The sequence below is a fragment of the Vipera berus genome (assembly GCF_964194415.1).
Source record: "Vipera berus genome assembly, chromosome: 1".
Lineage (NCBI taxonomy): Eukaryota > Metazoa > Chordata > Lepidosauria > Squamata > Viperidae > Vipera > Vipera berus.
Genome location: NC_138202.1, coordinates 196,189,150 through 196,216,900, shown reverse-complemented (window position 1 = coordinate 196,216,900; position 27,751 = coordinate 196,189,150). Strand labels below are relative to the sequence as shown.

Here is a 27,751-nt window from a genome sequence, read left to right as displayed (position 1 = left end):
GTCGGCTGTCTGGTTAAATGGTTATATAACAAGAACTGTACAATCCACAATCAAATTCTAAAATGAATCTAAAACATTGCTTATTATTGTAGGAATTAAGAAATGATATATCAAAGCTAACAGGACAACAAGCAGGTATCATCCCTAAAGCAACTATATTCAAAATCACAGTAGCTATGCATGTTGGGTTATTATTTTACCTATTCAAGTCAGACTGTTGTAAAATGCACATACTGTAATATGAGCAAGATTTGCAATTTACTATTATTACAGACAATTCCAAATTTATAGAACTGCTCAGAACACAATACAATATTAAATTAACTGATCATATTTGTCAGGCCCCATGCTGTTGGCTCAAGAACATACGGTACATTGTGCAGGACTGTATAATAACATACTTAGATTTTCCAAATCTGGAAAAGTTCTCAGTGAAGACATTACTTTTTATTTCTTCCTATGTTTATTTTTTTAATGAAGCACTTTATTTTGTAGTTTTCTTTATAACAGGCTGAGTCTTCGAAAACTGAATCAGCAGTTTACTTTAAAATCATATAAATAATTGATAGTCTCAGAGAAAACCTGGTTATTTTTGCATGAAAACTCTAGAAAAACCAGAGTATTGGATATAAATATCAATTTGACTTGCCCAACACTGTTTGTAATAAAAAGAAACTTCCAGTAAAGTACATCATTAGTAACAAAGAGAACTTTTTTTTCTATACACAAGTTCTGCTTTTCATTTTAAGACTATTCCTTTACCACATAAGAGCATTTCCAGTTTTGCAATAATGGCCTAAACTAAGCATTCTCATGTTATAAGTAAATAGTTTTAACTTGCTTAACAATGCTCCTTATGTTAGACCACATACAATATTTCCTTATTTCAATTCTGTCATACAGCTTGTATTAGCCATTTTCTTACTAAAATGTTCAGTTCGCGCTTGCAGGTATCTGTTATTACAGAACAGAAAAATTCAGTGCTGAAATTTATGTCCTCAAAGCAAGCAGGAATAATGAAAAACAATCAGAAAACCTCTACGTAATTGCAGAATACTATACATGTCTATATATGGGGGGGGAGTGAGAGATATTCCTATTGAAGGTTTTCCCTCAATAATCAATTCCCAGTTTGCTTGCATATTGTCTAATTGTGTCATTTTTCTTTTGCTGGGTTCTGTAGACACAGGCATACACCTCACACAATCACAGTCAGCATTATAACCAAATTTTGTAATTTTAAGTTGAATCTACTATTGGCACGAGGATGGAAGAGAAGAAGGTAACATGATTAGAAAGAAGTTTCTAACTTGCTACGTGGGTAACAGAAAACTAGACAAGAATCTGTTAATTTTGAATAGCTGTGAAGCACAGTGATTTTCCACTGTATATAACCAAAGAGAATAATTTGTTGCAAGTGACCGTTATAACTAAATACTTAACAATATTAAACACTGTAGGAAAAGAATATTAGTCTACAGCAGACAAGTCAAACTCGCGACGTCACATAACGTCGCGCAACGTATCTGGACAGTTTTGCCATTGCCGGCAGTATTGGTCCGTGGACCAATACTGGGCTGCAGCATGCCAGCAACTGGTCCGCACCAACAAGCAAAGCCCCTTCCGCAGGATGCAGGCAGCACACAAAACCACACATCCTCCGGTCCGTGGAAAAACCTCTCTCCACGGAACCGGTCCCTGGTGCCCAAAAGGTTGGGGACCTCTGCCATATACATAAGCTAGGAAGAATAAAACCTATGCAAGATCTCTGTATACAACATTTTGCCATTTAAACCAGTTATTAAAACTAATCATAATTCTAACTATTGGACCTTAAAAAAAATCAGGGCTAGAATGGTCCAATTGTTTTCAGATTGCAAAAATACAATTGCTTAATAATTTAACTGGACTGCGTGTATGTGTCATATACTAACTAATGAATCATATTACTCATTATAAAGATAGATCTCTTCCCCAAGATGATGCCTTCCAGATTTGTTGGACTTCTAGCTCTCAAGATAGCTAGACGTATGGGAGTTGAGCAGTCTTTCCTGCTTCTGGCCTGTGGAAGGCTGCTATCTGAGATTTATAAAGGGTACTTCATTAGATCTGGAAACAGGTTTGCTATATTCATTCTTGAAGATTGTAAATAAAGTATACTATGGAAATCTATCTCAATTTACAGAAGGAACATTTAAATTCAACTGCAGATGTCACAGTGACTACATTAAAGTTTTGTTTAGGTAATATAACTTTTAATGTATTTTAATTTCATTGTAAGTAGAATCAGCTTTCCTTCTTAGTAGCCACGCACAAAAATAACCCTGGAAGTTACAATTGCCTCATTAAAATGATCTTAGAATGAGGTTTGTTTCAACTGTTTGCCTTCCCTACTGCTTTTGCCAACTGCATGTCTCATTTCCAATAAAACGATGACGCCCACATTGCCCAATAGGGTTAGCAAATGTAAGGAAGGAAGCAGGCAAGTAAAAAGGTTTGAACAAATCTGGGAAGAAAGGCTTGCTTCATCACATCTATTACACCCAAACAGTGGAATTCAGAATCAAACAAACAAGGTAAGAAATCTCCAACCATCCTACATTTAGTAACACTCTCGAGAATAAAATAAAAGGAAAAGGGCCAGATATTTCATCTTGAAAAACTAATTTTGAAATAAATAATAAAATTGTGAAACACAGAAAGGTAAAGATTTTTGTCTCTTTCAGAGATCCCACATTCAGTCTGCTTTATCTGTTTCCAGATCATAAGGAAAGAACTGGCACGGTTCTCACCACATCTGGAACTCTGAAGGTATTTCTAAAGGAGTCAACTGGATAGCAAAGCAGTAAAAGTTCAAGATATTTTTGTGTTTTCAGTGCCATCCTTTACCCTTAGTGAAAGCAGGCATTCAATACCAGTACAAAATTGGACGAGAGTTACACTACACTTCTAGTTAAAACAAAGTAGCACGACACCTTTCTACTGCTTTCAAATACAACTGAATTATGAATAAAGAAACTACTTATTATAAAAATCTGCCCTTCCCCAAATCCATTTTAAACCTTTCTTCCCCACTAAACACAATTGAATGTTTATAAATGTTGTGGGAGACAAGTTTTTGTTTACATTCATACCTGTAAGAGAAGGAAATGAAACAGGAATATGAAAGCACTACAAGTACTGCAGGACTTTGCTAATCAGCCTGGTTTATAGTCCTATCTGGTTTTAAAAAAAAACACGGCACAGGGTGATGCTTCTGACACTATGTGGTGATTTTAAGTGGACCCAAAAGCGAGGGTACTGAAATACAATCCATGAGATGAGCAGGGTGGGTGAAAGGAAGGAGAGAAGGTAAACAGTGCTGAGGTTAGAGAAAGGAAAGCATACACCTAGTTTTAGTCCAGAATTGTTTGGTCAGACTAGGGACAGATAACCCAAAATTGGATTAAATATGTACGCTGGGCTTCAGTTACCAAAATCTTTTGCTATGATTCATGCTAATTGGGACAGATGGGAGCTGAAATCTGGTCACGTCAAGTTCTGTATCACTGCTGTAAATTTTATTCAAATGTATTAAAATTAAGTAAGTAGATAGAAAAACACATCTCGCCATATCTAAAGTACAGAATCTATCCAAGGCTGAGGGATGCCTGAGGATGAGAAAACAAAAAGTATGTATCTAGAAGAGATGTAAGGAACATGACAAGAATCACAGGTGTATTTACAGTATATCTCAAGATACAGAATCTGAAACTGGGGGTCCAATAAGCTACTTTATATATAATTAGGGCAGGTAATACTATCCCTTTTTCCTTTTTGTTTTTCCTTAAACACATATGTTTCAGTGGACTATTGCTCTAGAACAGGGGTCTTCAAACTTGGCCCTTTTATGACTCATGGACTTCAACTCCTAGAATTCCTCAGCCAGGCATGCTGGCTGAGGAATTCTGGGAGTTGAAGTCCATGAGTCATAAAAGGGCCAAGTTTGAAGACCCCTGCTCTAGAAGGACAGAAGCGTTTCCTGCCTTAGCAGGGTGTTGGACTAGATGACCTCCAAGGTCCCTTCCAACTTCTTCTTCTTCTTCTTCTTCTTATTCTTATTATTATTATTATTATTATTATTATTATTATTATTATTATTATTATTATTATTATTATTATTATTCCAAGTTCTCTTGGACAGGCAGAATAGTGTCAAGAATATTCCCGCCACTGCCTCTCAGGTTTTTTAATTCCATTTTAAACAGTTTTATTTAATCCACTTTAAATATTTAGTTATAATCTACAGTTCATAGATTTGGAAATTCTACCATGTACCTACATAATTAGCAATTTATAAGAAATTATGACTGGATTATGCATTGCTGAAATATGTTCAATATTATTTCTGTACAGCATGAACTTTTCAGTTCTGCCACTTTCCTGCTAATAATATAAATACATGAAACATAACCTTTCAGAGCCACTACCTAAACACTTAAAACATCAAACCTGAATGCATTCATCTGGGGGGGGGGAATCCAGCATATGTACTGGCTTTAAGTATTTTAGATTTAACTTTTTATTCAGTGTATATAAACAAAATTATTTCACATAGACAACGCTTTTTAGTTTTAACCTAATTAGAGTGGCCTACATTTGCTAAGTGATAATGTGATTTTCTGGCAAAGCTTATCTTTGATAATGTGAAAAGCTTAGCAAAAGGATAGAAAGCTGTAGTGTGCTAAATCCCTTTTCATGACCCCATTCATCCTAAAATTGTATGCCAAAATTTGGGGGCAAAAATAAATGCACCATTTTATTTCACCGTAAAAACATAAAAAAGCAGGTAAGATATTGCATACATTGAAATGCATTAAAAAGAAAAGTAAAATCTACCAACCCTCCACTAAAAATCCTAAATACAGAGAAGTGTCTTGTTCCATTGTGGCCACAAAAGTTTAAATTTACATTAGCAATTGCTAATACTTAATCCCTGTCTACAACAACATAATCTATGAATGTAGGAGAAATATAAAAAAATACCATCTACAACTAAGATTATCTTTTAAATGAAAACGCAATTTTAGAAAATATAAGGAAATCCCATTTTTATACAAAATGGCCTCCTCCAGTATTGGACTTAAAAAATAGCAATCCCAAACCTTAAAATAACATTTAACATTTGGGGAGGGCGTTTTTGTTTTGCTGTGCAGAGTTCATTAGATCACTTTCAAGCAGTCTATTTTAAGGGTCAGTCATGGCTTAGCTTTTTGCTCAGTTGTTACAAAGATTATTCTGTAACTATAATCCACCAGGTATTGTCACACTCCACTGGGGTAGATAGTAGTACTCAGAACTAAACTGCTACCTGGATTTCTATGTACTGCCTATTAGAAATAGTCTACACACTTTCCTGTCTAGTACTGAAGGCTTCATATATTTGGTTTGAGGCATAAAACAGAGATGAGATTATTTCTGTGAAACAAGCACGCTATTAAATTATTTCCTTGTGACAGCAATGCATCAGTCATCAAGCTAAAAATGTTTGCTTCTGGGCAATTTCACAATACAGGATTTTCATACCACGTATACAGACATGCACGGTTGTAAAATACCTAGGAGAAATGGAGCTTTAATAACCACTTATGTCACCAATATGTTAATGGGAAGCCAGCTGATAAGGTACTCAGTACAAACCCTTCTTTAATTTACCAGACTGAAGGCAAGCAGCTCCAACTGCCTCAGTCTAGTTTTAGTCTTTTTTTGTAAAAAAAAAAAACATTTGGAGAAAGAAAAGGAATCCTACTCACATATTCTCCCACTCATACAGTCTCTCTCTCTCTCTCTCTCTCTCTCACACACACACACACACACACACACACAAAATGGTAGAGACTGGCAGTGCTTTGCTATCACCTAAGCAACCCTCAAAACAAGAGAATTGCTGTCTTAATCCAACTGATATCCCTTTTAAAACAAGCCTCTGATTTATACCACCCTACCTCAGTAACTGCCCATGAACCACAGCACAGTTGTTTGGGGAAGAAAAAAAAAACACAAAACCCGCACAGCCACAAACCACATGCAGATTCTGGCACTACGGAAATGAGCAGGGTTACACTTACCTTTTGCAAATGACGACATTTTGTATCTTTTATGAAAATAAATACTCTCCTCGTAGAAATATAGAAAAATTAAGACACTTATCTCCTTCAGAATATGCAAGAAAAGCTCAGGAAAATAAGAGCTTCCTTTCAAACGGACTTCTCCCCTGATCTAGCGGATACTTCCCTCACTGTTGTTCCAAATTTACGTATCGACAGAATACTCTTTTAGGAAAAATAAGTCTAATCATAATCGTCTTAGCCACCCGCCCCGTGTAAAAAAAAATATGGTTTTATCCCCGATTGTTCCCTGCTCTCTTCCTAGATCTATCTTCAGAAATAAATGACTCAGAGAAACTGTCTTCAAGGTAAAAACCTAAGGATTGAAATTTCATCAATGAAAGAGGAGGGTCAAAAACTGTGCCTCACCACCACCACCCTTCTCTCCTCCCCTTTCTCCACCGCGGAAACGCCTGGCTGCTGCAGAGATGAGAGTGGCTCACACCATTTCTCTCCCCCCACCACCACCACCTCCGGCTCCTCCTTTTTCCTGGGAATTCACTGGTTTCCTTTAAAAGGCAGAATTCCTTAGGACCACCTATCGTAAACGCTACTCTGGCTTTCTCTCCCTCTCCCAGAGCTGCTGGCTGCTTTCCTCAAGCAGTCTCTTTCTATACGAGAAGAGGCTCCTTTGATTTTTACCACCTCAGTTCTCATCCCCAACTCTGGGAGAGGGAGGATCAGTTTTTGGACCCCTTTTTCTTCTTTCTTGCTCTTGGCTTTAAAGAAGTGTTGGAATCTGCTTTGTGAGTTACACGGGGGAATTTCTAAATTTGAAATATCAATGAGAAACTGGCTCATTTTTCTGTTTTGTTCTTCTCTTTTCTGCCATGCTTCGGTTGCTTTTGCATATCAGGGCTGCAATGCTTGCTATTCCTCATCATTGCTTCCTTGGATTTAGTGGGTGTACTTTCTGATAAGATGTGCTTAACAATGTGCTGTGCAAAAGCCAAGTAAGATCATCTAGCTTTGTAAAAACATTTAAGGGTTTATTTTTATTTTTATTTTTAAAAGAGACGGTGACTGTAGCAGACACAGGTCTGGGGCACTCTACAGAATACCCATTTTAATATAAGCTTTTATGGCTCAAATGTATGTTCATTTGAATTACAAAAATGCACAAAATTATATATTAGTCTTAAAATGTGTATCAAATCCTTAATTTTATTTCAAGAAGTAACATTGGAAAACTTAAAATGTTTTCAACTGATGGCCACTAACTGGAACTGCAAGAACATGTTTATGGATGATCTTGCAAAATGACAGAACATTACAAAATAGCTGCCGTAGGGAATATAAGCATTTCATGGACAGCTTTCTTCTATCCCCACTCAGCTCTAGGATTTTTGGGGGCAGATTAAATACTTATAAACAAATAATGAACAGTAACCACCAATCAAATTCTGTCTGAAGCCTAGAAGCCACCTGGGGCCCGTGGGTGGTGCTTTGCAGCATACCATTTTCTTTTTTGGTCTTTCTTAAAATTTCAAGTGCTCTGGAAAAATAAGTAAAAATTTGAGGAACAGGAGAAAAGATGCATTTTGAAAGATGCAGGAATGGAATAAGAACAAACCATAAGGGATCACTTGGGAAAATCTGTGGAGCTGCATATTAATTTTCTCCATGGCCTACAGTTTCTGTGGGATGTATAAAACAGGCTCATAAAATCAACACACAAGTGGATTACTGAGATAAAGGAAATGTATTAGCTTTCACAACATAAAAGTATAATTTTATTTTTTCAATGTAGGCACCACCAGACTCCAGACTAGACTCTATGTGATTCACAATACAAGACACAAATAGCAATCCAATTTTCCCCGTACTTATTCCTTCACAATTTGTATGAATGCATAATAAAACACTTTCATTTTCTGTTATAACAAAAGATGTCCATGTAACATTAAATTTACAGGATCTACTTACCCCTGCAAACTCAAACATGTCCTCAGAGTTTATGAGATACATAGAACCAGGGCTTTTTTTTCTCATAGAACGCTCAGAACGGAGTTCCGGCACCTTTTTTGGATAGAACCTCGTAGGGTAGGCAAGGCGGGTTGTATGACATGTGTGAGTTCTGGCACCTTTTTCTTTTACAAAAAAAGCACTGCATAGAACCATGAACTACCTGCCTTGGCTCCATTTACACACCATGCTAGGCTAAAATGCATTTGGCAATTTTATAGATCAATCTACCCTGCGAGCACATTATGCATTCTTCAGCTCCCAGAACAAAAGGGAGAGCGTCCCAATTCTTCTTTCACCTCTCATCTTTCTAAGGCAGTAAATGAGCAGAAGGGACCCTTCAAGTGAAATTCCATTCCCGGCGTCTTCAAAAACAGTTTTCCAATGCATCTTCTAGGACAGGGGTCTTCAAACTCGGCCCTTTTATGACTCATGGACTTCAACTCCCAGAATTCCTCAGCCAGCATGCCTGGCTGAGAAATTCTGGGAGTTGAAGTCCATGAGTCATAAAAGGGCCGAGTTTGAAGACCTCTGTTCTAGGATGTATCCTCAACCTGCTGACTCAGGAATTCTGGGAGTTGAAGTCCATGGGTCATAAAAGAGCCGAGGTTGCCTACCCCCTGGTCTAGTCTAAGGCTTAAGATTTTTCTGGAGGTCTCCAGTTCAAGTACCAATCAGAACTGGCCTGCTTCTTTCTTTGGCTCACAGTCACTTTGGAGTTGTAATGCTTTCAGGATAAGAGAAAGAGGATAAGAGAAAGAGGAATAGAAGTCCTGTCAAGCCTTTGGTAGGTTAGGGCTTCAGCTACTCCCTCCACAAGCCGGAAGGATTTTTTGGGGGTGGGTGGGCGGGGCGGAAGAAAGCTTTCATTTATTTATTTTTTAGCACACTTACATACTTTATGACTCCATCAGCACCGTTTCCGATTTTGTATTTACCTCCCTCAGGAAGCACTAGCAAAGGGCCGGATGGGGAAAGAAACGGGGGCTGGGTGCGGCTCCGGGAAAAGTTGAAAAAGCAACAAGAAGCCGGGGGCCTAAAATAGGCTTCCAGTAAAGCGAAAGCATTAAAATGAAAAAAAAACAAGGATGGAAGAAAGCAGAACAGCAGCGTTACAGAGAACGCGACTATCAGCATGCCACCGCGGCGTATCTTCCCCTCGGGCTGCTTTCTACTTTCACCCCCGTCACCACCAAAGCACCAGCTACTTCCAAAACACTGGCGCGCAGGCGCACGCGCGCCATTCCCCCGTACCCGGCAAAAGAACAAGCAGAGAGGCCTCCTCGAGACAATCCCTTATTTTAGGAGACAAAAGCCAGGCAAGAGGGCGGCGGCAACAGGAGCAGCTACTCTTCCCACCCCCTCATTTTCCAAAGCTAACAGATATTACCCACCTATTTCCTCCGGCGGTGGGGTTGGGCCAGGGAGTGGGGGGGAAGGGTTGGGGAGCTCAATTCTGGCGGTACTGGTGGGATTTTTTTTTAAAAAAAAAGGAGGAAAAAAAATGGTGTATTTCACAAGACTCCTGCTCTGGTGTCTCCTCCCATTCACGTCAGGGCTCCAGCCGTGAGCCTCGAGGAGGAGGAGGAGAAGCGGCGGCGGCTGCAGCAAGTTAAACGACTCCCCTTAACCCAGGGGTAGGCAACCTCGGCTCTTTTATGACTCATGGACTTCAACTCCCAGAATTCCTGAGCCAGCCATGGCTGGCTCAGGAATTCTGGGAGTTGAAGTCCATGAGTCATAAAAGAGCCGAGGTTGCCTACCCCTGCCTTAACCTGTCAGCTTCAAGGCGGAGGGAAGTAAAACGGAAGTGCTGCATGAAACACAGACGTCGGCGTTTGCCCTTAAAAGCGCAGCCGCCAATCTCCAGGCGGAGGAAGATGGCAGAGGTGGGCTGCTTGGGAATTGGTCGCTTTTGGCCCAGGCCCCAGGCCTTTGGTGACCAAAAACGGCGATCTTTTCGCTGCAGCCCTCGCGCACGCCGAATAATGGAGACTCAGTTGTGTTCCAGGCTACGAAGTGTGTACTTGCGCATTCATTTCCGGGAGCAGCGGCAGTCTCCCACTTGAAGTGAATAAAGAACGATAATTTGTGGGAAACACCCGAAAAGCGTGTCACACTTAAACTCTCTTATTAATGTGGTCTCCTGGTTGTTTTGGATCACTTTGGTCTTGATTCTGACCGGAGGCGCTGATAAGAGTTCGCCCGTCCCCTTGTGAACGTCGGCTTTTATTTATCGTTCAGTTACATTGGCCCCGTTCAACCCAACATTCTTAAGCAATAATTTAATCGTGGATTAGGACTAACCCCTGTCTTTTAAACTATGAATTCTTAAAACTACGTGACTGAGACAAATACTAAATTATAGGGTGATTTGGCAGGGTTTGATAATAGTTTATTATGTTTGTAAAACAATGAGTAAAATATAAAATATGTGACTGATTTACATTCCATCTCTTGTTCAGGATTTCATGGCATTTCTGTTTTTTTCCACAACTCCATGAAATAAGAGAGGGTGAAAGTGACTGGCCTAAACTTGCTCAATACACCTCTGTGGCTGAAGGTAGACTAAATCTTGGATATTCCAGGAACTTGTCCAATATTTTAACCACTACGTCACAGTAGTGGAACACAGCCATGAGATCATTTACAGTAAAATATTGAAAATTACTAAGTAAGAGTAGCAGCAGTAAGAATCTAAGTAAGAAAAGCTAAAATGGCTTAATCCTCTCAGATGTGAGCTAAATTGTCTACAGTTCTGTCTGAGGATAGTGGCCCACAGCTACCCCAGATAGGGGTAGGCTGAGATAAAACTTAAGTTTGGGGGGGGGGGAATTAACAAAAAGCCTTACATGAAAAATATCAGAGTAAATACAGCAAAGACCATGTCAAATTCAGAGTTTCTTACTTAAAAAAGAACAACACCCTTCCTTGATAACTAACCATATCTCAGGTGCCAACAGAGACAGGAAAGATCTCAGCAGAGGATCTGTATGTCAAGATTTCTACTCATTCAGGCACTTTATTTATTCATTTGTTTGTTTATTAAATTTCTATGCCACCCATCTCCCCTACAAGGTGACTCTGGGTGGCTTCAAGCCAAACTGATAAAGGACTAAAAGTCAAGAGCAGCTACAAATCATGACTGTGTTTAAAAGTCAACATTTTGAACAGGATCCAAGAGTTAGTGCAACTGATAAAGTTCATGCAAACACACACACACATATATATAGCAGACAGAAATCTAACTCAACTGTTGTCCACAATTCATAATCCAAATCAGTACTGAGGCAGGCCATAAAGAAAGATACAAAGAATATATAAAAGAATATATAAAAATGTCATAAAAGCATAAAAAGTGACCACTCACTAAAGGCACAAGTGCCCAAGCAGCAGAACTCTGGGCTCTGATAAGGGCACTGGAAAGAACATGCGATGAAAGTATAAACATTTGGACAGATTCTAGATATGCATTCCTCACATTACATGTACGTGCTGCAGTCTATAGAGAGAGAAAACTCTTGACAGCAGCAAGAAGAGAAATTAAACATCCTCTTTTGATTGAAAGACTCATCAAAGCTGTGCGGGGACCTAAAAGAGTAGCTGTCATGCACTGTAAAGGACATCAAAAGGGACAAGATGATGTAGCCCGAGGAAATAGAGCAGCTGACAAAGAAGCAAGGTTATCAGCAACTCGAGATAGCCAACCCTACCCTGACATGACAGCTTGTGTAGCATTAAAAATGCCAAGAGGACTGAGCCCTAAATATTCCAAAACTGAGGAATTGCAGGCAAGTGTAGACTTGCAAGGACACAAGCTGGGAGAGTGGTATATACTCCCAGATGGAAGGATTTTTGTACCTGAGAATTTAGCCTGGCCAGTGGTAAAAGAAGCTCATTCAACCACTCACATGGGAAAGAGTGCACTAACTGAAGCCCTCCATCATATTGTGTACATTAATCGCCTTCACTCGCTGTGTGCCCATGCAACCAAGAGATGTAACACCTGTGCCCAAGTTAATCCAAAACAAGGACCTACTCTTCCACCAGGAAGCCAGCCTAAGGGATATTACCCTATGGATTCATTGGTTGTTGATTTTACAGAAATGCCAAAATGTGGGTTAAATAAAGCAATGATAGTTATGGTGTGTAATTATACTGGGTGGCCTGAATGTTTCCCTACCAAGACAAAGCAGGCATGAGAAGTGGCCAGAATCTTACTCAAGGAAATCATCCCCCGATATGGAATACCCTCATTCATCTCATCAGATAATGGACCTGAGTTTGTACATCAAGTAAATCAGACACTGGCTAAATCCTTAGGGACCCACTGGAGGTTCCATTGTAGTTTCCGGCCAGAGTCTGGGGGAAGGGTTGAGAGAATGAACAGGACTATAAAGGAAAAGGTGGCTAAGGTGTGCCTTGAAACTCAGCTTAAGTGGGTGGATGCATTGCCACTAGCACTTTGGTCTCTAAGGTGCACCCCTCGAAAGGGAATTAAGCTATCACCTTTTCAAATAATGTTTGGAAGACCCCCCATCATAAGTACTAACTTGAAAAATCATGTAGGGAACTTAAGTCAAATAGGGACTTCATGGGTGAGTCAAATGGTGGGAGAGTTAAATAAGCAAATACAATAAATTCAACAATATTGTGTGTCCCTAAGTCCACCATTTCTGAGTACTCCCAGTCATAATATCCAAGTGGGAGATGAAGTATGGGTAAAACACTGGAAAGGGGAAACTTGAAACCTAAATAGAAGGGCCCGTATACTGGGGTCATGTGTTCTCTTCTAGCAGTAAAAGTGTTAGAATCCAAGTCTTGGATTCACTGGACCCGAGTTAAGCCCGCAGCTGATGAATATTGGGAGGCAGAGCTGGACGAGGCCTGTCCTCTAGTGGTATGCTTGAAGAAGCACCCCCTATAACTGCAGGCAACATACGGGGCAGAAGAGGCCCTACTGGTGTCACTCCGGAAGCTGCCCCTCTACGTATGGCTGAAAACAAGAAGGAGAAAAATAATTGTTAATGTGTTAAGGTTAGTGTGTGTGGTGTAGGCTGGACCTATCTCGAGGAATGGTAGTCCGACAATACATAGTCATAGGTGCAGTGAGTCTGGCCTTAGTGATTCTGATTACACTACTCGTGATATGCTGTGTTGGACACCTTTTCTTCTGGAATCACCCCACACCCAAAGTAACAAGCGTTGCACCTAAAATCACTAAGTGTGACCAAGGAATGTGTGTATCTTCTGTGGACACTTATGTTTGAAACACCCTGGAAGTGGGTTCTCTGGAGTCTATTAGGAGTCTTGGGATTGTGGATACTATATTTAGCAAATAAGACTAGGCTTTGTGGTTCACCCAAGACTGATACTGTCCTTTCCCAAATCCCACCTAATTCCATCCATCTTCCTGATGTGGTAATTTCATAATTATAATTGTAATCATTCCCCTTGTTGTGACTGTGAGTGTGGAACTGAGTGTGACATAGGAATCATAACTGAATAGAAAAGGAAAGGAAGTTGACATTAACTGATTTTAGTTTGTCAAACATGAGGATACTGTGGCTTGGGTTATTATTTGCAGGTGACCTATTGGGTGATCAGGCCCTGCATGGTAGTCTCAAATGTTGTAAGAATGGCCAATTAACTCCTTTCACCTTTGAGGAAGGCTCAGGGGCTGTTGAAGATCCTGAAGGGACAGGCAAAGCCCAGGCTTTGGGGCCACTGGAGATACTCAGCAAAGAGGGACCGGAGCAAACCCACTCCCGGTCTTATTTCCCGGTGGGGAGTGCGCCCCAGGCCAACCCCAGCTCCTAAACCTAAGCGTGTTATTCTTAAACTAAAACGAGGTTTGGAGCAATGAGTTCAACCATAGATTCCATGCCTTTTCCATGAGCATGGCAGTGTGTTTAGAAGAGAATGGAGTCTTTTTCTTGTGTGGGGAAGTTGCATATGTGTCTTTGCCCACCAACTGGACTGGAACATGTACTCTAGTACACCTCTTCCCAAAGAAGGGTGTTGTTAATGGGGAGCATGCCCTCCCTGTCCCTCTGATGGGACATCTGCAGAAAAGAGTACCCCTAGTGATACCATTATTAGCCATCCTAGGGATAGGTACTGCAGTTGGAACAGGTGTGGGTAGCTTAGCCCATTCTACAATACAATTTAAGCAGCTTTCTGAGGAATTTCAACAAAGTCTAACTCAGATTGCTGGGACCTTGGTTGAAGTACAAGACCAAATAGATTCCTTGGCAGCAGTAGTCTTGCAAAACAGGCGTGCCCTAGACCTCCTGAGAGCTGAGAAAGGTGGATTGTGTTTATTCTTGGGAGAAGAATGTTACTTTTACATGAATAAGTCAGGAGTAGTCAGGGAAGTGGTCAAGGATTTGCAAGACAGAGCATCCAGAATTGGACAGAATACAAGGAACTGACCAATGGTTCTCATGGTTACCAGGAACAGATTGGGTCAAACAGTTGCTGTTCTTGTTGTTATGTGGGATAGCAGGACTAGCCTTCATCCCACGTGTAATACCTCTACTCAGACAACTAGTTATGAGGTCAATAAAAGAAATAAGGGTTGAAAAGGAATTGGTTGTAATAGAGGGACCTTTGGAAAATGGATTCACACCTAGTATCCTAAGGGAGAGTGAGGATCCAGATGGTGGAATATATGTACGGTTTGGACCTTGGGGATTAGAGGAAGTGCCTGAGGAGGGTGAGTTCTAAGAACTACCTTATAGGATTCTCCTCTCTCTTTCCTCTGTCTCTTTCTTGAACTGTCAGCAGTAAACAGAAACATGAGTGCCAGTTTAAAGTTTTGCTCTGCTATACCTCTTACCTATTCTTGTATACAATGTTTCTGATAGTCTATCTTCGCTTGCTGGAAGAAATGTAATTACTTGCTGAAATGAAGGAGTAACTCTGAAGGTGAGACTCAATTGTCAGCTGAAATAGAGTCTCAAAGGAGGGAATGAGGCAGGCCATAAAGAAAGATACAAAGAATACATAAAAATGCTGCATGTCATAAAAGTGAGGTAGGACATAAAAGTGAGGCATGAAGAAAATGCATGTATTAGTTAGAAGAAGAACAAGGAAATGGAGAATGCCAAACCACAAGTTTGAACTGTAGGTCACACCTCGTAGGCCAGCATAAAGTTCAGTTATAGCTAATCACATATGTCTCGCTTGTAGCTAAACCACAAATGGTGCCGGAAACTTATCGTAGTTGCTTAGCAAGACACCAGTGACCTTTGCTAGAGACAGGGTTGCAAGATATTTAGCTATAATTTAGCATCACAAAGGGGGGCTAGAGATGAGCTAGAAGGGGGCCTAGAACCCATGTAACCAATCAGAGCTCATAAGTTACATTTCCGTGTTTTGCTACTTTTGGGACTATGTAGTTGCTTTTCCATGACAAGGTGTTCAGACATAGACATTGCTTTTTGTTCTGAACCTTTTGCACGCAAAATAAAACAAATTTCTTTTGATTCCGAGGTCTGAGTCTCTTGATTCTGCAACAGTACAGCAATCTTTTTTGATGTAGAAAGTTGAACTTGTCTTTTAGAGGTCAATAAGCATTTTCCCCCAGCAGTATTTTGAGAATGTAATGCCAAATATTCATCAGTGCCATCAAAAAAACTAGGTACTGATTTTCAGATGTGGTAATTCACAAAACATTGCACAGCACCTAGCAGTTATTTTATCTGTGTGTCTTACAGAATCAATAGAAATCTGAAATATCTATATATCAAATATTTGCAGTGTACAAGAAATACTTAAGGTATCATACAGAACTTGAAAAGTATTGATTCTGAAAAGGAAATATGAATACGAAAAAACAGCTTTTTTGGAATGACTAATGAAACAAATATGAAAGTTTAAAAGCAAAATATTTTGGCTTCTGCCTTCTTTTGTTGAACTAATGTAAATAAAAAAGAATCTGGGGTCAATGTGGGAATTACAAAACAGAATAAATGGAATATTCCTAGATGATGATTTGTTGGTGGAACGGTATCAAATATGATCATCCAGGCTGAGGCCTGTTGAAGTAATAGTAATAGTAGTTTATAGATTAGTCTTACGACCATATAAAGAAAGAAAATAAAAATAAAATACAGGGTCTAATTCCAGAATAAAAGAGACAAATTGAAGAAGATGGAAATCAAAACGTTTTGCTTTTAAAATTTTATGCTTCTGTTTGTTATTCTCTATAAATAAACATTCAGAAACACAAACATATAAATGGATGGGTAAAGAAAGCCTAAAAAGAAATGTATATTCTTAAAATTAAACTCTTATTCTATACTGCTAAATGATTAAAAAGTAGAAAATCTAGAGAGAAAATTCAGAAGTTCAGATTCTAAAGCTCTGTATGGTTTTGTGCTTTTTTAAATTGGACATAGTTTTTCTGCATGATGCCGATTCACAGATTTTGACTGTTCTTATAAGACAAGCAAATTATGCTAACAGACTGGTTCTGATAATTTTTTGTATTGATCAGAAACCCACAGCAACTATGTTAAGCAAATCCCAATTCTCTCCAACTTGGACCTGGGATTTAGAGACACACAAAAAAGCTTTCTTCATAAGCCACCTGAGTTTTGTAACCTATTCCATGACTTTATTTGATAAAACTGGCCCTCTAGCTAAAATATGAAGATGAAAGGAAGAATTTGCAGGGTAGGTTCTGCTTATTTATGCTCCAATAAATATTTCTCTGCATTGTCTTTGGCAGTATATCGTACATTGCTCTCCAAAATTATGACAGTGGAATTATAAATAAATAATGATGTTTTAAAAACCATTAATACTCTCAAATAACATTTCTATAGTATACCAGTAGTATTTTTATGGAACAGCAACAGCCACTTTTATTACAGACAGTAAGAAACACAGTAATTTGAGGCTAGCAATGGCAATATCAAGATTCTAAACCTTTATTACTTTCTGATATTGCTCCTCTCTATTTCTGGTGCTTTCTGAACTAAGCTAGATGCAGTTTATTAAATCATGATGCAGTGAACATCATGAATTGCCTCATAGGTAGGCTCAAACTTAAAACACATGTGCATAGCACATTAAACATAGCTTAATTATAACTAAGGAATGCCCTAGTAGACAACCCAATCACCATGGTTCATCTATCCACACCTATTTTGGTGGTATCTCAGTAGAATTTGCATTAGCAATTAGCAATATCACATTTGTGGGGAGAAGGGATGGTTAATTCCTTGTTTTCAGAATAAAATCTCCCTGTACTTGGGTTGGGAAAAAGTAGATACAGCCCCCAAGTCATCACACAGGAGTGATTCGGCTTTGCACCCATGCTTGTATCACTCCTTGTTTTCCTAAAAGGCTGCTTGCTCAACTATAAGATATTAATCTGGATTTAGCTAAGAAACGTGCCAGACTGTGGTTAAAGAAACACAATATAAAATAAACTATGGAAACCAATTGCCATTATAGTATACCTACCAACTCTCACAAATCTCCCAAGAATGCCCCATTTTCCAAAAATATGGCCTTATCAACATCCTGCTACATAGCACTCTCAGGGGTACTAAACAGATAATTTTTTTAAAAAAATTACTAGGCACAGCACTGTTGTTCTATCCACACTGGTTTTATTTTATTTTCTTTACTCAACCCTGGATTAACCATTAAGCAAAATGAGCATGTGCTTAGGGCACCAAGGGAAAGGGGGGCACCACAGTTTTTTTCCCCCAGGGTGTCACAACCACCCTCAACATTACTTCTCAGTACCTATTAAGTCTTAACCATCTTGTCAGTTAAGCCAACGATCCCCAACCTTTATGGCACCAGGGACCGGTTTGGTAGAAAACAATTTTTCCACAGACCAGGAGGGGGGATGGTTTTAGTTTCACTTGCTCACCCACTGGTCACCTCAACTGGTGCAGACTGGTTCCTAACAGGCCACAGACTGGTACCAATCCATAGCCCAGGACTTGGAGGCTCCTGAGTTAAGAGTAGCAGAAGAGCAGAGAGGTACCACTGCTGGGCTGGGTGTAGGACCTTAATCTGGCCCAGCCTGCACTCTTGATGGCATCTTCTGAGTATGTTCATTTTTCCCTTTTTTTCCTGTGAAGTCCTTTTCCTATTATTGAAAACATTTTTTCAGCAAAGGCATTGGACTCACAATCAATAAAATTACCAAAGAAAAAAAATCAGCATAAATTATAGGCCTACATCGTCACCTGATAGCTAAAAATATCTTCTCCAAAGACTCAGGGAAATTTAATCAATAATGGTAAGTTAGCAATTAGGTCACCTGCATTTTGGGGCTTAGCAATTCCTTAGCTGTTTCTCATGGAATTCATTATTTCAGCAAAACAGATGCATCATTGACTTTAGCCGTCTTTGATAAAGGTAATTTTCCTGGTCATATTTTATTTATAGGTTAGAAATCAGTAGTCAGAAAAGGCAGAGGGAGGTAGGAGAGAATGAGGGATGTTTTACCTATTCCTAAAGCTGCTATTCCTACAGTAGCACTACTTTAAAAGGTATAGTGTCCATTTCACTTATTGTAACACTATAATCATTAATCCATTTCTTTAAGTTGTGCTTTATTTGGAAGCCCATATTGTCCACATAGGCATGTGGACCAGTGCCAACAGTACATGCACTGTTGACCCAGAATTAGGAGACAGCATAGGAAGTATCAATTGTGAATATGTGCAGATGGCTCTGCTGTCTTTGGGCACTTGCATGGATGCAGGGGCATAAAAGGACAGCAAGGAAAACACCCAATGTCCTAACCCACCTGGGAACATACAATGTCTTTAGGGAAACACCCCAAAGGGAACATTTTTAGCTACTTTTGCTTTCACCCTTCTTATCTACAGTGTCCAGACTTATCTTATGTGTGTCAGCTTTGTTGGGTGGATTCCTTATGTAATCGGAAAGAATAAATACAAGGATTTCTTGTCATTCGGGGCTTCTCTCTTTTAGACGAGCCCGTCTTTGTTCAGCTGAATAAAAATGTAAAGCTTAAAGGCAACTTCTGGTTTCCTGTACGTTTTTATCAAGCAAAACCTCAGAACCTGCACAGCACATGGTACTACCGATATTCTAAATTAGAAAGTAGGTTCTTATTCTGAGGAAATATTGCAGTTACACAGATGAGAGAAAAAATTTCAATTCTTTGTCCACTTGATTGAGTAATAAAAAAATGGGCTATCTGGTCCAATGGGGGAAGGAAGTTCCATTTTAGAGAAGAGTGGAATATTATAATGTTTACTTAGTAATTATACTGTATGCGTACTCACTCCAGAAGATCTGCCCTCTATGTATACTCTGGCTTTACTTCTTGCTGTAATTTCACATGCTTTATTTCTATTACTGAAGAGAAATAAATTATGTTTATAACAAATGTCTGTTGAAATGTAGCCAAGAGTATTGGTTATCAGGAAAAGTTAAGACTTAGTTTCAATTGCTTTCTACTTTGTTCAGATCAAAGAACAAAATAATGTACTATTCAACATCATTATCAACAGCCTTATAATTATGGGTAAAAGTTACTCTGCTTTCAGTAATGTAGATAGTTCTTTCATTTCCAACCTGTTATATATGATTACAATGGATTTCTACATATTAAAATAACATAGAGGAACTATGTAGTATTCCAGTCTAAAATTTGCCTTCATTCTTAACCCAGCCTTTACAAACCAAAGTACCGGTACCCATCCAAAAATCATGCTGACTGGGAGGTCTAAGATCTGGCTGAGGAAGGTTGACTTCAGTGAGTTCTGTAATTCAATGTACTGAGGATAAATCCTTAGAAGTGGATATTTCAGAACTGGTAGTGCATGTAGCTGGTTTTTTTTATTATAATTACTATTAACGTAGCCACATCTTTTCTAATTCAGGTAAATTGGTTAGAAAAAAAGGGGAAGAGAAAAATGGTTTATTTTAAAGCTGTGTCTGTACCGTTAAATTGAAGCCTTCATGGACACAACTTGGGTGTTAACAAGTACAAAATAGTATTGGTTACAATATAAGTTCTAAAATTTGCTGGAAAGCAGAAAATGCTTTGTATTTAAAAATATAATTTCCACCCATTTCATTGGTTTTCATACTGTCCCATAGGTTAAGCTGCCATGATTGGTGAGAATAGAAATCAACTAAGACCAAGGGTAGGCAACCTCGGCTCTTTTATGATTCATGGACTTCAACTCCCAGAATTCTTGAGTCAGGAATTCTGGGAGTTGAAGTCCATGAGTCATAAAAGAGCCGAGGCTGCCTACCCCTGAACTAGACAGTCATGTTAAAAATAGCAACAACAGCTGGCTGTTCTTTCCAGTTCAGTGAGTATTTCATGGGACTGTGGCAATACATGCAAAGCTAGAGAAAGACTTTGTAGTTACTTATATTTTAAAGCATATGTGAAACAGTTTTTAAAAATAAAAAGGTTAGATGCATCATTATTCTACAACAGCTGTAGTGTATTAGGTTCTGACATATTTATTTATTTATTTATTAGATTTCTATACCACCCTATTCCCGAAGGACTCAGGGCGGTTTACAGGGCAAAGTTAAAAACAGTTAAAACAGTACAAAGGTTAAGATAAAGTTAAAATTAAAATAGGATTAAATAACAATAGCCCAAATTTAAAATTTAAAATGTAAAAATTTAAAACCCCTCAGTCCAGGCCAGATAAATCAAACAACCAAGTTTTTAGGTCCCGGCGAAACGAACAAAGGTCGGGGGCGGTCCAGAGTTCCACAGGCAGGTCGTTCCACAGGGCAGGCGCGCCCACAGAGAACGCCCTCCCCGGGGGATCACCCGCCAGCACTCATTGACCAGCGGCACCATAAGGAGGCTTAAGAGCTTCAAAGAAATAATGCCAGGAGTATAATTAATTTTTTAAAAAATTAATCCCACTGGCCCCAGACATCAACAAGAGCTATATTATTTAGACCACGCTGCATGGCACCCATGCTAATTAAGTCAATATGCACAGAGAGGGAGAGAAAGAGATTGGGTCAACATACCATGCTAAGACCTGCTTTGCTTAACTGTGGTTTATTGAATAAATGACTAGATTTGTACAACACACAAAGCTAAAACCATCAAACCAGATGCTGATTCAGTGTAATATATGAATGTAGTGTAATATTTAAGTGGAAATCTCAAAAGGGAAGAAAGAAATTTGAGAACTGTCTTCTTTAATCTAATGTACTGAAGTTGCCAGGGACATGGTGCTACTTGCATTAAGAAGAAATTGTTTTAATGCTATAATATTTAACATCCTTGAACCCCGCTCAGTAAGTGAACTATATTTTATATTCCTGATATTGCTTAAAACATTTCTCAAATGTTCTTCTTGGAAATTAAAAATAGCAGGATCTTTCAGGAGCAGAGGGGCATATACTTATACACTCAGATTATTTGAGTTCTTCAGGGTCTATTACCATTAATATAAAGTACAATAATGAATAATTGAATGCAAGTCTAAGAGATATTCAGGGTTGCATATTTAAGTATGTAAGATGGAAAAGGCATACCTTTTTTAAAAAAGTTGTCTAGTGTTCTCTGCATGAATATGACCCAGCTTCTTTGAAGTCAGTTGCATTAAAGTAGGAAGAGTTTTTGTGTTTAGATATAAAAGGAGTAACCTGGAAGATGGTACACCATCTGCAAAAGATTTTTTGTTTGCATTTCCAGATAAAAAAATTACTAGCATTTTTTATAATGTGTCTACAAATGAAATTTCCAAAAATATATTGTTACTGTGTGCTGGATTCATGCATTATATGTAGTAAATCACAATGAGATTTGGTTGGATTGGATTAGATTAGCCAATCAAACTAATATTGTGGGTGCTATGTACTTTAATCTCAGCAACATGATAAGATCTATTTTGTGAGCAATAGGGATACTATTGCGTGCTAGATAGTATGAAAATCCAGTGGATTTGCAACAGTTTGAATAAGTACAATCAAACAATGTTGATAACTAGTTCAGCATTATTCTGGAGTAAAATATTGGGTAAAATTCTTTAGGTTTTATAGAGTCAGCATATTGCCCCCAACAATTTGGGTCTTCATTTTACCGACCTCGGATGGATGGAAGGCTGAGTCAACCTCGAGCTGATGAGAATCGAACTGCTGAACTGCAGGCAGCTAGCAGGCAGCAAAAGTAGCCTGCAGTACTGCATTCTAACCACTGCACTACCATGGCTCATTTAAATGTTTTTTAATGTGTATTTTATATTCTTTAGCTTTTAAAATTGTTTTTATTCTACCCTTCTTCTGCTAGTCTCTGACCATAATAAAAATTTGATTGATAAAAATTAACCAGAAGCTGGATAATTGCTTGGGATTATACTATAGTGGAAGTTAAAATAGGTATTTTACTTTCTATTATACCATTTGTTTGCCCAATATGTTCTTTTTTTGTAATATATTGATTTTTTAAAAACATTAATCACTTAATAACTGGTGAACAGTGTGTTGTCTGGGTTACATTTGTAAAACAATCACTAACAATTGATTTCTATAATCCTTAATCCACATAATATTTAGTTGATTTCCTCTTTTCCCAAAATATGTTCTTTTGCAAACATTGAGTTAATACAATTCTTATTGTTTTGATAGATAACATTTAAATATATATTTTTTCCCCGATAGTCCTAAAAATAATCACATCAATATAATATTTCTTTTCTATCATTCTGGTTGCTTTATCATAGATCCTATTATAGTCCTTATTTTAATTTGTTTCTCCCACCAAATTCTAGATATTCTTACTGGTTAAGATTTTCTCAAAAATTAATTACATTTAAGAATTTAACTATTTTTCCATATGAACCATCTCACACTTTTACGTTTCTTAAGAAATAGATAAAACAGTAGAAAAAAAAAGAAAGTAAAGCAAGAGTAAAGAAATGTAAAAATTAACATACTACCTAAAATATATATTCCTCCTAAGCTAATATCTATTTATTTCCTAAATTTCTTATTCTTTTTAACCATAATTAAAAATATGTTTAATCTTTAAACATTCCATTTAATATATCTAGTCATCTAGTCCTTTAGCTCTTATTCAAAACATTTATTTATCCATTATAATTTTCTTAAATTCAATCACATTTAAATATCTAAAACATTTCCTTTAAGTCATTTCAACTTTTTATATTACTCACATCAAGAAAGAGAACAAAAAAGGGAAAAAGCATACTATATTATATTTAGAGAATTCATCCCTCTTAGAGTGACATATATATTCCAAAACATTTCTATTTCTTTAACCATATTCAAACAAATGTTTCTTTTTTAAGTATTCTCTCTGGTAAGTCCCATCATCTATTTTCTTAGTTTCCACTTTAGTCTTTTTCTTTTGCCCAGTGTCTTTCTTAATCAATGTATTTTGCTGACTCAAAAGGTTTTTCCATATGTTCATAAATGTTGCTGTAGATATGAAAAGCAAATCAGGAGAAGTGTCTTTGTACGGGACTTCTGCTTTTCCATGTTTGTTGAAAATCTTTTTCTTTTTCTCTGCTTCTTTTATCATTTCCTTTCTCTCCAATGTTCCTGATATCTGTACAGTTCATTTTATCCAATCTCTTTTCTTGTCCTCAGATTTATTTTGTAGTCTTAAGGGATATGTTGTTTTTTCCAATTCTTGTGAATTTTTTCCCACTAGGATTAAATCATGTTTCCTTGTTTTGTTAAGTTCCATCTTTAAGTCTCTATTCTCAATTCTATATCCATTTATTTGTTTTATCTGCTCCTTCTCTGTTGTTGTTTTTTGGGAATTTTTTTGTTGTAGAGTTAACTTGGAAATAGATTGATTTATATTTTCAAAGTTGTTTTGGATTTCTTTGTGGTTTAAAGACATTGTTGTTTGAATTAGTTGCAGCATACTATATATCTCTTCCTGTGACTTTTATGTTTTCTTGATATGTTCTTTCATGTCTCTGATCCATGATAGCCAAGAATTTGAGTTTTCCTCTTCCTTTCTTTTCTCTCTAAATAGCTTTAGAGTGCCAGTCATAGCTGTCATAGTCTTCATCTGCCACTAGGTGTCAGCAACTATTTGCATTTCAATTTCCAAAATAAACAATTATCCTTGAAATGAGAGTCTTAACCCTTAAAACAATTTTAGATTTATCCAGATTTAAGATTTAAGTTTCAAGTTTTATATTTATTTCACTTCCATATATTTTGATCCTCCATAAAAATATTAATTCACCGCTTCCATTAGTATGAGGGTAGGGTAGAAATCTCCCTCCTTCCCTTTTGGAGGTATTTTGCTACTTGGGGATCTTTTCCAGGAAATTAAATGTAAAATAGAAAAGAAAAGATCAAATTTCTCACCCAGTTTCAAGCACACTGTTCACAGTTGTGCTGGTTAGTGCTTTTGGACTTCGGTTGCAAATAGCTTAGGCTGGTCGATGCAATACGGCCACCCTTTCTCCTGTCAGGTTAGAAAGCTTTCCCCAAGTCGAATGGAATGGCCACCACCATTCCAGAATCGCTGGATCACCCTTCTTTCTTCGTCACCTCTCCGGGGCGACTTAGACCAATTTAGGGTCCCCTGGCAGGGCGAAATTAGCCACAGGGGTGCGGAGAATCCGCAAGTCCACGACCAGTCGCTACCACGCAAAACCGGAAGTCTGCCCAATATGTTCTATGAGTTAGTATATGATGCCAGCTAATTGTGGCTTGTTTAATACATATTAAACAATTTACCATCTTTACTACCTTTAGTGTCTATTTGTTTTACTGCAGGTTTCATGACTGTGCTACATGGTAATTGCATAAATTTCAATATAGTGACTAGCTTTGTACCCACTTAGCTACAGTTAGTTCTTGACTTACAACCATCACAGAGTCCAGAATTTCCATCATAAATCCTGATGATAGTAAGTTGAGGCACTCACATGACCAGACCTGATTTTACATTTTTTTGTGGCAGTGCTTACGCAAACATCACAATCATTAAGTGAATCAATGTATTCCTATGGGTGTTTTTTGCTGGAAACCAGTGAAAAGGCTGGAGACTGGCAGAAACTCTTCTAAATTGTGGTCCCATGACTGTGGAATGCTACAATTTGCCATAAAGGTGAGCTGGTTGCCAGGCACCTAAGATGTGGTCATGGGACTCGCAGGGAGAGTGGTGGTGTAGCCATCAGAACTCCAAAACTGAGTCATAAGTTGCTTTGAGGGATCCATTGTAACTGCGAACTGTCACTAAGTGACCAGTTGTTAAGCAAGGATTAGCTGTACTCATTTAATTATCAGGTTGCTGAGAAGAGTGGAAAGACTTGTGAACTGGCTCAGGATGAAATTTCAGCTGGTGTTTTCATCTTGCTTTTAAGTGAACTATGCACAGTTCCAGAAAGACTACAATGGTCAGCAGTGCTATTAGACTCTATTTGTTTGGAGTGAGGATATTATTACAGTGACCTTTGGATATAGCTTCATAAACCATGATGTGAAGGGCAGTAAATTTCACAGTATATTTTAATTATCACTATGTGATCTATGTCAGAGATCCCCAACCTTTTGGGCACCAGGGACCAGTTCCGTGGAGAGAGGTTTTTCTGCAGACAGGAGGGGGCGTGGTTTCATGTGCTGCCTGCATCTCCCAGATGGGGCTTTGCTTGTTTGCGCGGACTGGTTTCTGGCATGCTGTGGCCTGGTGCCAGTCCACGGCCCAGAAGTCAGGGACCCCTGATCTATGTTACACTTCAGAGGACCATATTGCCCTAGGACAAATCAGTTCATGAAAGTTTATTGGAGGGGGGGGGAAGAATCTGGAGGAAAAGAAAACAGATTTAACAGTCAGATGCACATTTTTGTAACCTGAATCTTGCACCATGTTTCTTCAAGAACAATTTTATATAAATAAAGAAATTGCTGTCTTTTGCTTGTTTGCCTTGGAAACTTGGCCAATATGCCATGAAAAGTCCTCTGTTGTTCTGCAAGTCTGTAGTCAGAGTTTCATTTGCAGATTTTATTTATATGTTTGCAATTTTTGAGAAGAGCCAATGTGAGCAAAAATGTGAATAAAAACCTCATTGATGCTTTAAGTTTGCCTCCAAACTGAGATGAATATTACAACTCGTAATTTTTCTTGGCTGAGTTTTAGTCTGCTTCCCCCCTCCCCCTGCCTGCCCTTTCTTGCAGAAATGTACAACTATACTATGTGTAGAAATTGCCCACGTAGCTGCACAATTTCTGTAAAATAATAATAATAATAATAATAATAATAATAATAATAATAATAATAATAATAATAATAATAATAAAGTTGGAAGGGGCCTTGGAGGTCATCTAGTCCAACCCCCTGTTCAGGCAGGAAACCCTATACCATTTCAGACAAATGGATGTCCAGTCTCTTCTTAAAAACTTCTAGTGTTGGAGCATTCACAGCTTCTGGAGGCAGGTTGTTCCACTGGTTAATTGTTCTAACTGTCACTCTGCTACGCGGCACTCGCGATTCGACCCGCCAAACTGCCGACCTTCTGATCAACAAGCTCAGCATCCTAACCCACTGAGCCACCGTGTCCCTTTTTCTACTTACATTACATTACATTAATTTTCAACTCTTCTTCTACTGTCAGTCTTGAGAGATAATCCAGACAAGAAATGCACACCCCAGGAATACTAGTTCTATCTTTACTGTTGGGTTACATTCCATTTGTCTTGCAAGTCTTAAAGTACTTCTCTTTCCCATCCCTCCTCAGCTGTACAGTTCAAGATTAGGGAGCACCCCTTCTGAGCCATTTGATGTATCTCTGTTGATAATGTTTATACACGAATACAGGTAATCCTGGAATGGACCCTATCCATCAGGGCCATAAATTAAGTCTGATCCAACTTTATGACTTTTTTTTGTGGTGGTCATTAAGCAAACATGGCAATTGTTAAGTGAACATGGCAATTCATTAAGTGAATGCCACAGTTGTTAAGCCAACCAGTGATTTGGTATGGGTTGATTTTTGCCAAAAACCAGAAATAAATGCTGGTTTTCAGCAAAACATTTGTAAAACACAGTCACATGACTGGAGGATGCTGCAAATGGTCATAAATGAGGCCCAATTGCTGAGCCCTCAGCCTGCAATTACACCACCATGGGGGAGGGGAGGCTGACCATTGTAACTTTGAAATCAGGTTGTTAGTACTCTCATATAGGCCCAGTGTTACTTTGGTCCTAAGTTGAGGACTACCTGTAACTTTTGATTTACAAACTGCAGTAGGTTGGGATCACAATTTGCAAAATGGAACAAAAACTGCGCTCATAATTTAGGACCTAGCATTGTTGAGGAACTCGCAACTACAGAGATATTTAAAATTCCATCCATCTAAATTAGTTGTAGGCACATCAAAGGCCAATCTGAAAGGCTCCTGTTCATCAGCTTTCCGCAACTTGATATTTTCCAGATGTGTCATGATTGGATTTCTCAAAATGAGAATGCCAGAGACCCACAATGAAATGCTTATTATCAACATGATAATCACTGGCCCTTTGATAAACGCAGAGAGGAAATAAACCTAATGTCAAGGCTCTACCTTTGTCTAAGTGCTTCTTTTTTCTTTCTTTTTTGTAATGCGAACAAAACAATGTAGAAACTTCACCACAAAGATGATGTTTTTCTTTGGAAGCCAAC

At 38.3% G+C, this 27,751-nt stretch overlaps 1 protein-coding gene and 1 long non-coding RNA gene across 2 annotated transcripts in view; one reads left to right on the top strand and one right to left on the bottom strand.

Moving 5' to 3' along the window:
* UGP2 (UDP-glucose pyrophosphorylase 2) overlaps positions 1-6,465 on the bottom strand; it is a 23,907-nt gene extending 17,442 nt beyond the window's left edge. The window contains exon 1 of the mRNA XM_081344304.1: positions 6,108-6,465. Coding sequence (XP_081200430.1) covers positions 6,108-6,126 — 19 coding nt within the window. The 5' untranslated portion in view covers positions 6,127-6,465. The remainder of the gene's footprint in view (positions 1-6,107) is intronic.
* On the top strand, positions 2,512-27,751 carry LOC308677730. Its single transcript, XR_014028557.1, has 3 exons — positions 2,512-2,576; positions 2,727-2,811; positions 27,711-27,751. It is a non-coding gene; the product is annotated as an uncharacterized lncRNA (long non-coding RNA).